At 44.0% G+C, this 10,953-nt stretch overlaps 1 protein-coding gene across 1 annotated transcript; it reads left to right on the top strand.

Annotated features, from left to right (window-relative positions):
- The first annotated feature begins 521 nt into the window (after nucleotides 1-521).
- Nucleotides 522-5,695, top strand: LOC105478117 (toll like receptor 5). Its single transcript, XM_011735143.3, has one exon. The coding sequence runs from the start codon at nucleotides 522-524 to the stop codon at nucleotides 3,096-3,098; it is 2,577 nt and encodes an 858-aa protein (XP_011733445.2). The 3' UTR covers nucleotides 3,099-5,695.
- The last annotated feature ends 5,258 nt before the right edge of the window (nucleotides 5,696-10,953 follow it).

The following is a 10,953-nucleotide window of genomic DNA, read 5'->3' as shown; positions in this document are numbered from 1 at the left end:
ATATAGAGAATTCAACATAAGTGTTTGATAGAAAGAAAGCAAAAATAGGCCAGGTGTGGTGACTCATACCTGTAATCCCAGCACTTCAGAAGGTTGAGGCGGGCAGGTCACTTGAGCCCACAAGTTGGAGACCAGCCTGGGCAATGTGGTGAAACCCCATTTCTACTAAAAATACAAAAATTAGCCAGGTACAGTGGCACATGCCTGTAGTTCCAGCTAATCAGGTGGCTGAGATGGGAGGATAGTTTAAACCCGGGAGGCGGAGGTGGCAGTGAGCTGTGATGGCGCCACTGCCCTCCAGCCTGGGCGACAGAGCAAGACCCTGTCTCAAAAAAACAGAAAGAGAGTAAGAATAGCTTTGTCTGTATCTGCCAGCAGCCACGTTTGTGGAGTCAGAGGAATGAAGGGGTCAAAGGGAACAGGAACATCATAGAGAATACCCCCCAGGATCTGAAGACCCCAGTGCAATACCTCCAGCTTAAATGCCTGTGTTTTCATTCTCCCTTCTTCTCCATAGGATCATGGGAGACCACCTGGACCTTCTCCTAGGAGTGGTACTTGTGGCCAGTCCTGTGTTTGGATTTCCTTCCTGCTCCTTTGATGGCCGAATAGCCTTTTATCGTTTCTGCAACCTCACCCAGGTCCCCCAGGTCCTCAACACCACTGAGAGGCTCCTGCTGAGCTTCAACTATATCCGGACAGTCACTGTTTCATCCTTCCCCTTTCTGGAACAGCTGCAGCTGCTGGAGCTCGGGAACCAGTATACCCCCTTGACTATTGACAAGGAGGCCTTCAGAAACCTGCCCAACCTTAGAATCTTGGACCTGGGAAGTAGTCAGATATACTTCTTGCATCCAGATGCTTTTCAGGGACTGTTCCATCTGTTTGAACTTAGACTGTATTTCTGTGGTCTCTCCGATGCTGTATTGAAAAATGGTTTTTTCAGAAATTTAAAGTCTTTAACTCGCTTGGATCTATCCAAAAATCAGATTCGTAGCCTTTACCTTCATCCTTCATTTGGGAAGCTGAATTCCTTGAAGTCCATAGATTTTTCCTCCAACCAAATATTTCTTGTATGTGAACATGAGCTCGAGCCCCTCCAAGGGAAAATGCTCTCCTTTTTCAGCCTCGCAGCTAATAACTTGTATAGCAGAGTCTCAGTGGACTGGGGAAAATGTATGAACCCGTTCAGAAGCATGGTGCTGGAGACACTAGATGTTTCTGGAAATGGCTGGACAGTGGATATCACAGGAAACTTTAGCAATGCCATCAGCAAAAGCCAGGCCTTCTCTTTGATTCTTGCCCACCACATCATGGGTGCCGGGTTTGGCTTCCATAACATCAAAGATCCTGACCAGAACACATTTGCTGGCCTGGCCAGAAGTTCAGTGAGACACCTGGACCTTTCACATGGGTTTATCTTCTCCCTGAACTCCCGAGTCTTTGAGACACTCCAGGATTTGCAGGTTCTGAACCTTGCCTACAACAAGATAAATAAGATTGCGGTTGAAGCATTTTACGGACTTGACAACCTCCAAGTTCTCAATTTGTCGTATAACCTTCTGGGGGAACTTTACAGTTCGAATTTCTATGGACTACCTAAGGTAGCCTACATTGATTTGCAAAAGAATCACATTGGAATAATTCAAGACCAAACATTCAAATTCCTGGAAAACTTACAGACCTTGGATCTCCGAGACAATGCTCTTACAACCATTCATTTTATTCCAAGCATACCTGATATCTTCTTGAGTGGCAATAAACTAGTGACTTTGTCAGAGATCAACCTTACAGCCAACTTCATCCACTTATCAGAAAACAGGCTAGAAAATCTAGATATTCTCTACTTTCTCCTACGGATACCTCATCTCCAGATTCTCATTTTAAATCAAAATCGCTTATCCTCTTGTAGTGGAGCTCAAACCCCTTCAGAGAATCCCAGCTTAGAACAGCTTTTCCTTGGAGGAAATATGTTGCAACTTGCCTGGGAAACTCAACTCTGTTGGGATGTTTTTGAGGGACTTTCTAATCTTCAAGTTCTGTATTTGAATAATAACTATCTTAATTCCCTTCCACCAGGAGTATTTAGCCATCTGACTGCATTAAAGAGACTAAGCCTCAACTCCAACAGGCTGACAGTTCTTTCTCACAATGATTTACCTGCTAATTTAGAGATCCTGGACATATCTGGGAATCAGCTCCTAGCTCCCGATCCTGATTTATTTGTATCACTTAGTGTCTTGGATATAACTCATAACAAGTTCATTTGTGAATGTACACTTAGCACTTTTATCCATTGGCTTAATCACACCAATGTCACTATAGCTGGGCCTCCTGCAGACATACATTGCGTGTACCCTGACTCGCTCTCCGGGGTTTCCCTCTTCTCTCTTTCCACGGAAGCTTGTGATGAAGAGGAAGTCTTAAAGTCCCTAAAGTTCTCCCTTTTCATTGTATGCACTGTCACTCTGACTCTGTTCCTCATGACCATCCTCATAGTCACGAAGTTCCGGGGCTTCTGTTTTATCTGTTATAAGACAGCCCAGAGACTGGTGTTCAAGTACCATCCCCAGGGCACAGAACCTGATACGTACAAATATGATGCCTATTTGTGCTTCAGCAGCAAAGACTTCGCATGGGTGCAGAATGCTTTGCTCAAACACCTGGACACTCAATACAGTGACCAAAACAGATTTAACCTGTGCTTTGAAGAAAGAGACTTTGTCCCGGGAGAAAACCACATTGCCAATATCCAGGACGCCATCTGGAACAGTAGAAAGATTGTTTGTCTTGTGAGCAGACACTTCCTTAGAGATGGTTGGTGCCTTGAAGCCTTCAGTTATGCCCAGGGCAGGTGCTTATCTGACCTTAACAGTGCTCTCATCATGGTGGTGGTTGGGTCCTTGTCCCAGTACCAGTTGATGAAACATCAATCCATTAGAGGCTTTGTACAGAAACAGCAGTACTTGAGGTGGCCTGAGGATCTCCAGGATATTGGCTGGTTTCTTCATAAACTCTCTCAACAGATACTAAAGAAAGAAAAAGAAAAGAAGAAAGACAGTAACATTCCGTTGCGAACTGTAGCAACCATCTCCTAATCAAAGGAGCAATTTCCAACCTATCTCAAGCCACAAATAACTCTTCACTTTGTATTTACACCAAGTTACCATTTTGGGGTCCTCTCCGGAGATTTCTTTTCTTTTTGCTACTATGAAAACAACATAAATCTCTCGATTTTCATATCAACACCATGTTCTGTCTCACTAACCTCTAAATAGAAAATAATAGATCTAGAAAATTGCAGCTGCCCTTAGAGATTCCCAGTCTCCATTGGTTTTCTTTCAGATCCAATAATACTGTTCTGTCCTGCTGTGTTGATTATGGAATGTATCCCTAATCATGGGAAGGACACCTTGGGAGAAGCTGCAGATGGCTGACGTGCTTTCTCTAGCATTCAGTCAAAAATGAGATGGTCCCTGATTCTGGGTTCTCTGTGTTCTGCAAAACAACATTAAGTGGAAAACAAACAGAAGCAGAGGCACATTTCCTTCTTTTGCCACAGAAACAATGCCACTGTTGAGTGCAAGTCACGCTTTGTCTTGTAGATAAGAGGTGGCCCCAAAGAAGCTGGGATGAATGAGAGTGACTCCCTCTCTTGTGGCTGTACCGCACTTCATGTTCTTACCTTCAGCTTCTCCAGGTCTTGCCCAGTGAGCCAAGAACTTTCTTTTACATGCTGCCTTTATTTCAGCCTGGCCTTCAAGACCTTCCGTGATTTATCCCCAACCTACCTTTTCAGCTTTATTTCCTAGCACACCTCATTGATCAGCCGCTCAGGCTGTTGCATGAAAAACACGGACTTTGCACACAGATCCTGGGTTGAGTTCTGAGTCAGCTGTGTATTAGCTGTGTAACCTTGGCCATGGTATGCCCTTGCTGGGCCTACATTTTCTCACATAACAGCATCCATGTCATAGAATTCCTGTGAAAATTAAATTGGCCAAGGATGTCAGGGCCTCTCAGATCTTTTCCTTTGTTGCCGTAATGACCACAAGAGCACACACACACTGAAGGCCTTCTGGGGGCAGTCGCAATTTCAATGAAGTTGTACTTTTTTATCTTCAATGAAATCTATGTGTATTTTCCATTCTGTTCCTTTTTTTCGTGTTTATTAATATAGAAATGTGTTTTTGCAAAAGGATTAAGAACACTTAAAGCAAGGAAACTGTGCCAAAATTACCCCATAGCTTCACACACTGCCTCCTCCAAGTCCAGCATAACTCCAGGTCACCTCCTCAGCTCTCCAGACTGTCACTTTCTTCCCCTCACTGGGCCCCTCAATTCTGACTCCTACAATACACACACACACACACACACACACACACACACACACTTCTCATCCCAACTTCTTTCGGCCACTTATAATCAATGAGACCGAGCTTGCCCTGCATCCAGTGATGGCATTATTTTCATGCACATCATGCAGGCCCCACTCTTCCTCTTTCCTCTGGATTCTTCTCCCATCTCTGCACATCCATCCTACATGCTCAAAATCCAGCCCATGAAGCTCCCTGGGATCCCTCCAACCCAAAGTCCTGTCTCCCTTTTGTGAAAACTCTTGACACTTTATCTGGTCTTTTAAAAGTAGCTCTTACTATCACTTCCTGTCTGCTTTGTTCTGAGCCTGCCTGGCCGCCCGTCCCTCTAGAGGATAAGTTCCCTGAGGACAGACCTTGTCTTCTGTGTCCTGCCCTCACTGACTATAGCAGATCACTTATGGTTTTGGGACCATTCATGGGTTTCCCACCTACACATCTGCCCATGCTTCTTCCTCCCCGTGGAATTTCTTCTTCCCATCCTACCACTTGTTTGCCTGGTGAATTTCCTTGATTAGCACGACTGCCCATCCCTCATGACCCCAGTGACAGATTTTCTGTCACAGATACATGACATTGTGTTGTGTTGTGCCAGTGTGTTTGTGTATGTGTGTGAATGGCTTAAGTTTGTGAGACACTGCAGTCAGGACCTTGTCTTGTTCATCTGTGTACACAGGCCCATTATGGTGCCTGGCCCACAGTATGTGCTTAATAAATGTCTTGTGGATGAATGAAGTATATTGGGAAGCCCAGCCTTCCTCATGTCAACACCTGCTGTTATTAGACTTTCCACAGGAGGCACAGGGAGGATGAGGGCCTGAAAGAGCAAGATATCCATGGAGGTGCTGAGTGGTGAGCTGAAGAGGGCAGGAGACCACAGGCTGTCAGACACCCCTGAACACCATTTCAAATGGCCAGGTGTGGCACAGGGCTCCTGGGTAGTGGGACAGTGGCAGCCTGGATAAGCAGCTGTGAGTGGGGCTAGAATGGAGAGCTGAAGGGGTGGGGAGGAAAACAGAACCCACATGAATTTGCAGTGAATAAGGTCTCCTGGAACCTTGTGCTAAGAAATACAGTAAAACAGGGCCAGGCACTGGTGGCTCATGCTTGTAATCCCAGCACTTTGGGAGGCCAAGGTGGGCCAATCACTTGAGGTCAGGAGTTTGAGACCAGCCTGCCCAACATGGTGAAAACCCATCTCTAGTAAAAATACAAAAATTAGCTGGGCGTGGTGGTGCACGCCTGTAATCCCAGCTACTTGGGAGGCTGAGGCAGGAGAATTCCTCGAACCCAAGAGGTGGAGATTGCAGTGAGCCAAGATGGCACTATTGCACTCCTGGGTGACAGAGTGATCCTAACTCAAAAAAAAAAAAAAAAAAAAAAAGGGAAAAGAAAAAGAAAGAAAGAAATACAGTAAAACCAAACAAAAGTATACTGTGCCAGTAACAGGTATAACTGCAAATCAGGAAGACTGGAAAGACCACTCTGCCTCGGTTCATGCTCTCCTGTCCCACCTGCCACTCAGCCATGGTTTTCCCCCAGCTCTAGGGAGTGCGAAAGGGGCACCCAGGACACTGAAGAAATCTCCTGGTCAGAACACCTTGTAAGAAACTCCTAGGGAAAGGGGTTTCCCAGTCTGGCTAGGGGTTGGAGGTAGTGCTACAATAGGGACCTCCCTTGGTTTGGGTGACCATCGCTATGATTCTATTTTCCAAACCAAACCTGGGACACGTAAAATGACAAATGCAGGTGTATTTACAGGAAGAACAAGCTGAAACACAGATAACTCTCAACATAGGAAAGAAGTCTATCCCACAGCCTTTTCTAATCTTCTTATTTAAAAACACAAATTACAAGTAATTTTCCTAATGAAACACATTTAAAAGGCACCTTTTGTGGTCTTTGTATAGAGTGTATGGGGGACCTGTTCACTTCTACATCCTAGCCACTGTTGGATTCAACATACCACTCTATTTCAAAACTTCCCTTTTCTGGCAAAGATCCAAAACTTACTAAAATTATTTTAATTTGTCTTCTTTTCCATGGTCAGGCCCAGCAGTTGGAATTCTTTTTGAGGCTATTTTCCCAAGTATTTATCATGTCACAAGACTTGCTGCGTGCCTGACAAAAGGAAGGCCCAACAGAGGGAGCCACATTGGGAAGTGGGCCCTGGGGAGTCTGCTGAGATGCTGGTTGCTAAGTGACTGCCCTGTCTTCCACGGGGCAGTGATTCAAAGCCATGCCTCAGGAAATAGATAAATTCCACATAGCATGGACCTCTGGGGTCACTCCAAAATAGTGAGAAACTACCACAGTTCAATCTCAGAATGGCTAGAGCTTTCTGTAGTTGAAACTGTGACTATTCTGGAAAGATCTAGAATATTGACTAGGGCTGCTGAAAACTTCAAAGAGAATCCCACTCATGCCAAATACAACTGACTCTGAAAATCCCTTGCCAACCACATGCACTTGCAGTGAAGAATGTTTTAGAGAGTCTTGATATTATGTAGAGCAAATGTGGTTTGAAGTTTTAAATCATGAAAGAACCACATTAAGAGAACAAGAGACTGTGGAGTAAAAGTTAAAGACAGTTAAATGCTCATGTACCACAATATAAAATTGATTTTAAAAAGTCTACAATATTAAATCAAGAAATATTCCAAATATATGTATTTCGAAGTATGAAAATGCCAGAAGAAAGAACTAGACAAATTAATGATGATTGCCTGAGGAAGTTCTGCCCAATTATTCCATTTGGAGCATCTAGAAAAGCTGGAGAAACTATTTTTTAGAATCTATTTAAAGACACTGGAAAGCTACAAGGTAGTAAATGGGGCCAAGAGGCAAGACAAGAAGGAAATCAAGAAAGATGACTACATTGCAATTAAGACCATCTATTCACCAAAGAAAGACTATCAGTGAATGAAAAAGGAAACTTTAGCATGGAGAGAGATATATGTAATACACGTATCCAGAAAGGACTCAAGCCAAAATCTAAAAGAACTTCTACAAATCAATAAGAAAAAGACCACAGAAAAGAAAAATGGACATGACACTTAAGAATTTCACAAAAGGATATCCAATGTCCAATAAGGAAATGAAAAGATATTCAGCCTCCTTTAGTCATTAGAGACATACAAATTGAAACCACATCGCAATCCCACTACCCACCCACCAGAATGGCTAACATTAAGAAGACTGACAGTACCAAGTATTGGCAAGGCTGTGAAGCAATTGAAACTTCCCTGTGTGATTGGTGAGAATGTAAATTGGCACACTATAAAGCAGGGTTCCCCAACCCCCAGGACCACAGACCTATAGTGGCCTATAGCGGCCTGATAGGAAGCGGGTCATATAGCTGGAGATGAGTAGCAGGCAAGCGAGTGAAACTTCGTCTGTGTTTGCAGCCACTCCTCATCGCTTGCATTACTGCCTGAGCTCCGCCTCCTGTCAGATCAGCCACGGCATTAGATTCTCATAGGAGCTTGAACTTCGTGTACGAGGGATCTAGGTGGTTTGACCCTTATGAGAATCTAATGCCTGATGGTCGTCATTGTCTTCCATCACCCCTAGATAGGACCATCTAGTTGCAGGAGAACAAGCTCAGGGCTCCCACTGATTCTACATTGTGGTGAGCTGTATAATTATTTCATTATATATTACAATGTAACAATAATAGAAATATAGTGCACAATAAATGTAATGGGCTTGAATCATTCTGAAACCAACCCACCCTTATCCCCCACCAGTTGGTGGAAAAATTGTTTTCTATGAAACTGGTCCCTGGTGCCAAAAAGGTTGACGACTGCTACTTTTATTTTTTATTTTATTATTTTTTTTTTGAGTGGAAGTCTCAGTCTGTCACACAGCCTTGAGTGCAGTGGTACAATCTCAGCTCACTGTAACATCCGCCTCCCAGGTTTAAGCAATTCTCCTGCCTCAGCCTCCCAACTAGCTGGGATTACAGGTGCGTGCCACCACACTCAGCTAATTTTTTTGTCTTTTTAGTAGAGATGGGGTTTCGCCATGTAGGCCAGACTGGTCTTGAACTCCTGACCTCAAGTGATCTGCCTGCCTGGGCTCCCAAAGTGCTGGGATTACAGGTGTGAGCTGTGCCCAGTCGGAGACTGCTACTTTAAAGAACAGTTAGTCGTCTACTAAAGTTGAACCACACATGCCCTGTGATGCTGAAATTCTACTCATAAGTATATACACACTAGAAATCCATGCACTTACGCACCAAAACACACGCACAAAAATGTTGGTAGTAGCATTATTTGTAGTAGCCAACATTGGAAACAATCCATATGTCCGTCAACCACAAAATAGATCAATAAATTCTGGTAATTGAAAGCCTTGCAGAAATGACAATTAGCCAATTATAGCTACATGTAACAACATAAGTGAATCTTGAAAAAAATGTTAAGTCAAAGAAGCAAGGCATAATGATGAGACACCAAGTAGTTGCAATTTGAGAAATTTTAACAAGGCAGAACTCATCTGTGGTGATAATGAGGACAGTAGTCACCTCTGGGGAGGAGCAGGTAGCGCTGGAGGGGGCTTCGAGGATGCTAGATATGTTTTATGGCCTGACCTGGGTGACAGCAAGACTTTTGATAATACATCTTATCTGCACTGATGAATTTGTTTACTTTTCTGTGAGATACTAGATTTCCATTTAAAAAACAATTTTTTCCTTTTTTTTTTTTTTTTTTTTTTTTTTTTTGAGATGGAGTCTCACTCTGTCACCCAGGCTGGAGTGCAGTGTCACATCTTGGCTCACTGCAACCTCTGCCTCCTGGGTTGGAGCAGTTCCCCTGCCTCAGCCTCACAAGTAGCTAGGATTACAGATGTGTGCCACCAGGCCCAGATAATTTTTGTATTTTTAGTAGAGACAGGGTTTCACCATGTTGGCCAAGCTGGTCTTGAACTCCTGACCTCAGGTGATCCACCCACCTCAGCCTTGCAGAGTGCTGGGATATGAATTAGGCAGATTTGTTGGTTAAAGGAATAGAAACATGTAGCAGACTAATTCATGTAGAGCTTCTGGGACGTTCTTCCCAAGATACCTTATTTTTGTCAGGGATGGCCTCTGATCTAAATGTGTTTCCATGCTCTGCTCCCACCAAATGAAAAACACAAGTGATTATCCTGGAGGGCTTAGGGAGATTGGAGGAGTCAGGGAACTGCAAGCTTTTATTACGAGTATTTGATATTATTTAAAGTTTAACTCTGTGCATGCATTTCATTAATAATACTTAAAACAGACAAAAACAAAAATAAATATGTACTTACATAAAATTAAGACAGTAACTCCTGCCCTTGGCAGAAGACGGAGAATCTAGAAATAATTAGCCAAAATTCTAAAATTAAGCCACCAACAAAAAAAATTATTTCGACAGGTGAATATGCATACAAATGATATACACACACATATATAATATATTTTATGTATAATGTTTTGCCCAATTTTATTTTTCTTAAGATTAAAGGCACTTTTAATCTCTTTTACTTAGCAATTAAATATTTGATTTCTTCATGGCCACAATAACTTCCATTTAGATAGACCTTTAAGAAATTAAACATTTTGGCCGGGCGCGGTGGCTCAAGCCTGTAATCCCAGTACTTTGGGAGGCCGAGACGGGCGGATCACGAGGTCAGGAGATCGAGACCATCCTGGCGAACACGGTGAAACCCCGTCTCTACTAAAAAAATACAAAAAAACTAGCCGGGCGAGGCGGCGGGCGCCTGTAGTCCCAGCTACTCGGGAGGCTGAGGCAGGAGAATGGCGTAAACCCTGGGGGCGGAGCTTGCAGTGAGCTGAGATCCGGCCACTGCACTCCAGCCCGGGCGACAGAGCCAGACTCCGTCTCAAAAAAAAAAAAAAAAAAAAAAAATTAAACATTTTTATTTCACAGAAAATTCCATGGAAAGAACTCACTAAGGCTTCCATGGTCCTCTTAGACACCACAGTCCAGGAGAGTCTGACAAGGTGGCTTTATTCCTGAAACTCAGGGGTCTGATCCAACGAACTGGAAATTGTGTTTCTTTTCCCAGCTCAGGCTATTCACCTCCTCAGGCCCCTGTTTTCCTGTCTCCTCCCCAGGAAGGTTGCGGTAAAAATCAATGACATCATGTCTCATCGGGCCCCAGCCACCCTTCAGGAAGCAGGTGCTTTGGCGGAGTGGAGACTGGGGCATTTTTCTGCTGCGCTGGCCTGCGTCTGCCGTTAGCCCTAGCCCTAGGGGCCTAACACTTGAGGTCACCTTCATGGTTTTTCCAGTGACCTTGGCCATTAATGAGCTCCCAGGGCTTTCCCTAGCTGCAGCTGTGTTATAGTGCCAGGATCTTCCAAGCCTGCAGGTTGTGCCAAGCCTGGAAGGATTTGCAAAAGTAAGTCACCAGTAGTTTCCATGCACTGGTCCCTGTGAAAACAAAAGAAGCTTTTTGGAGTGTGAACTAGGGATCACCACTGGTTATTTAAGGAAGACACTCAGGCTTAGGTGTGAAATAAAGGAGAAGCTGGTGTGGGGAGTTCCTGGCTGGCAAGGGACAACCACAACGTGAGCCTCGGGTG

The sequence above is a fragment of the Macaca nemestrina genome, chromosome 1, assembly GCF_043159975.1.
Source record: "Macaca nemestrina isolate mMacNem1 chromosome 1, mMacNem.hap1, whole genome shotgun sequence".
Taxonomy (NCBI): Eukaryota; Metazoa; Chordata; class Mammalia; order Primates; family Cercopithecidae; genus Macaca; species Macaca nemestrina.
This window is presented reverse-complemented; position numbering and strand designations above follow the sequence as displayed.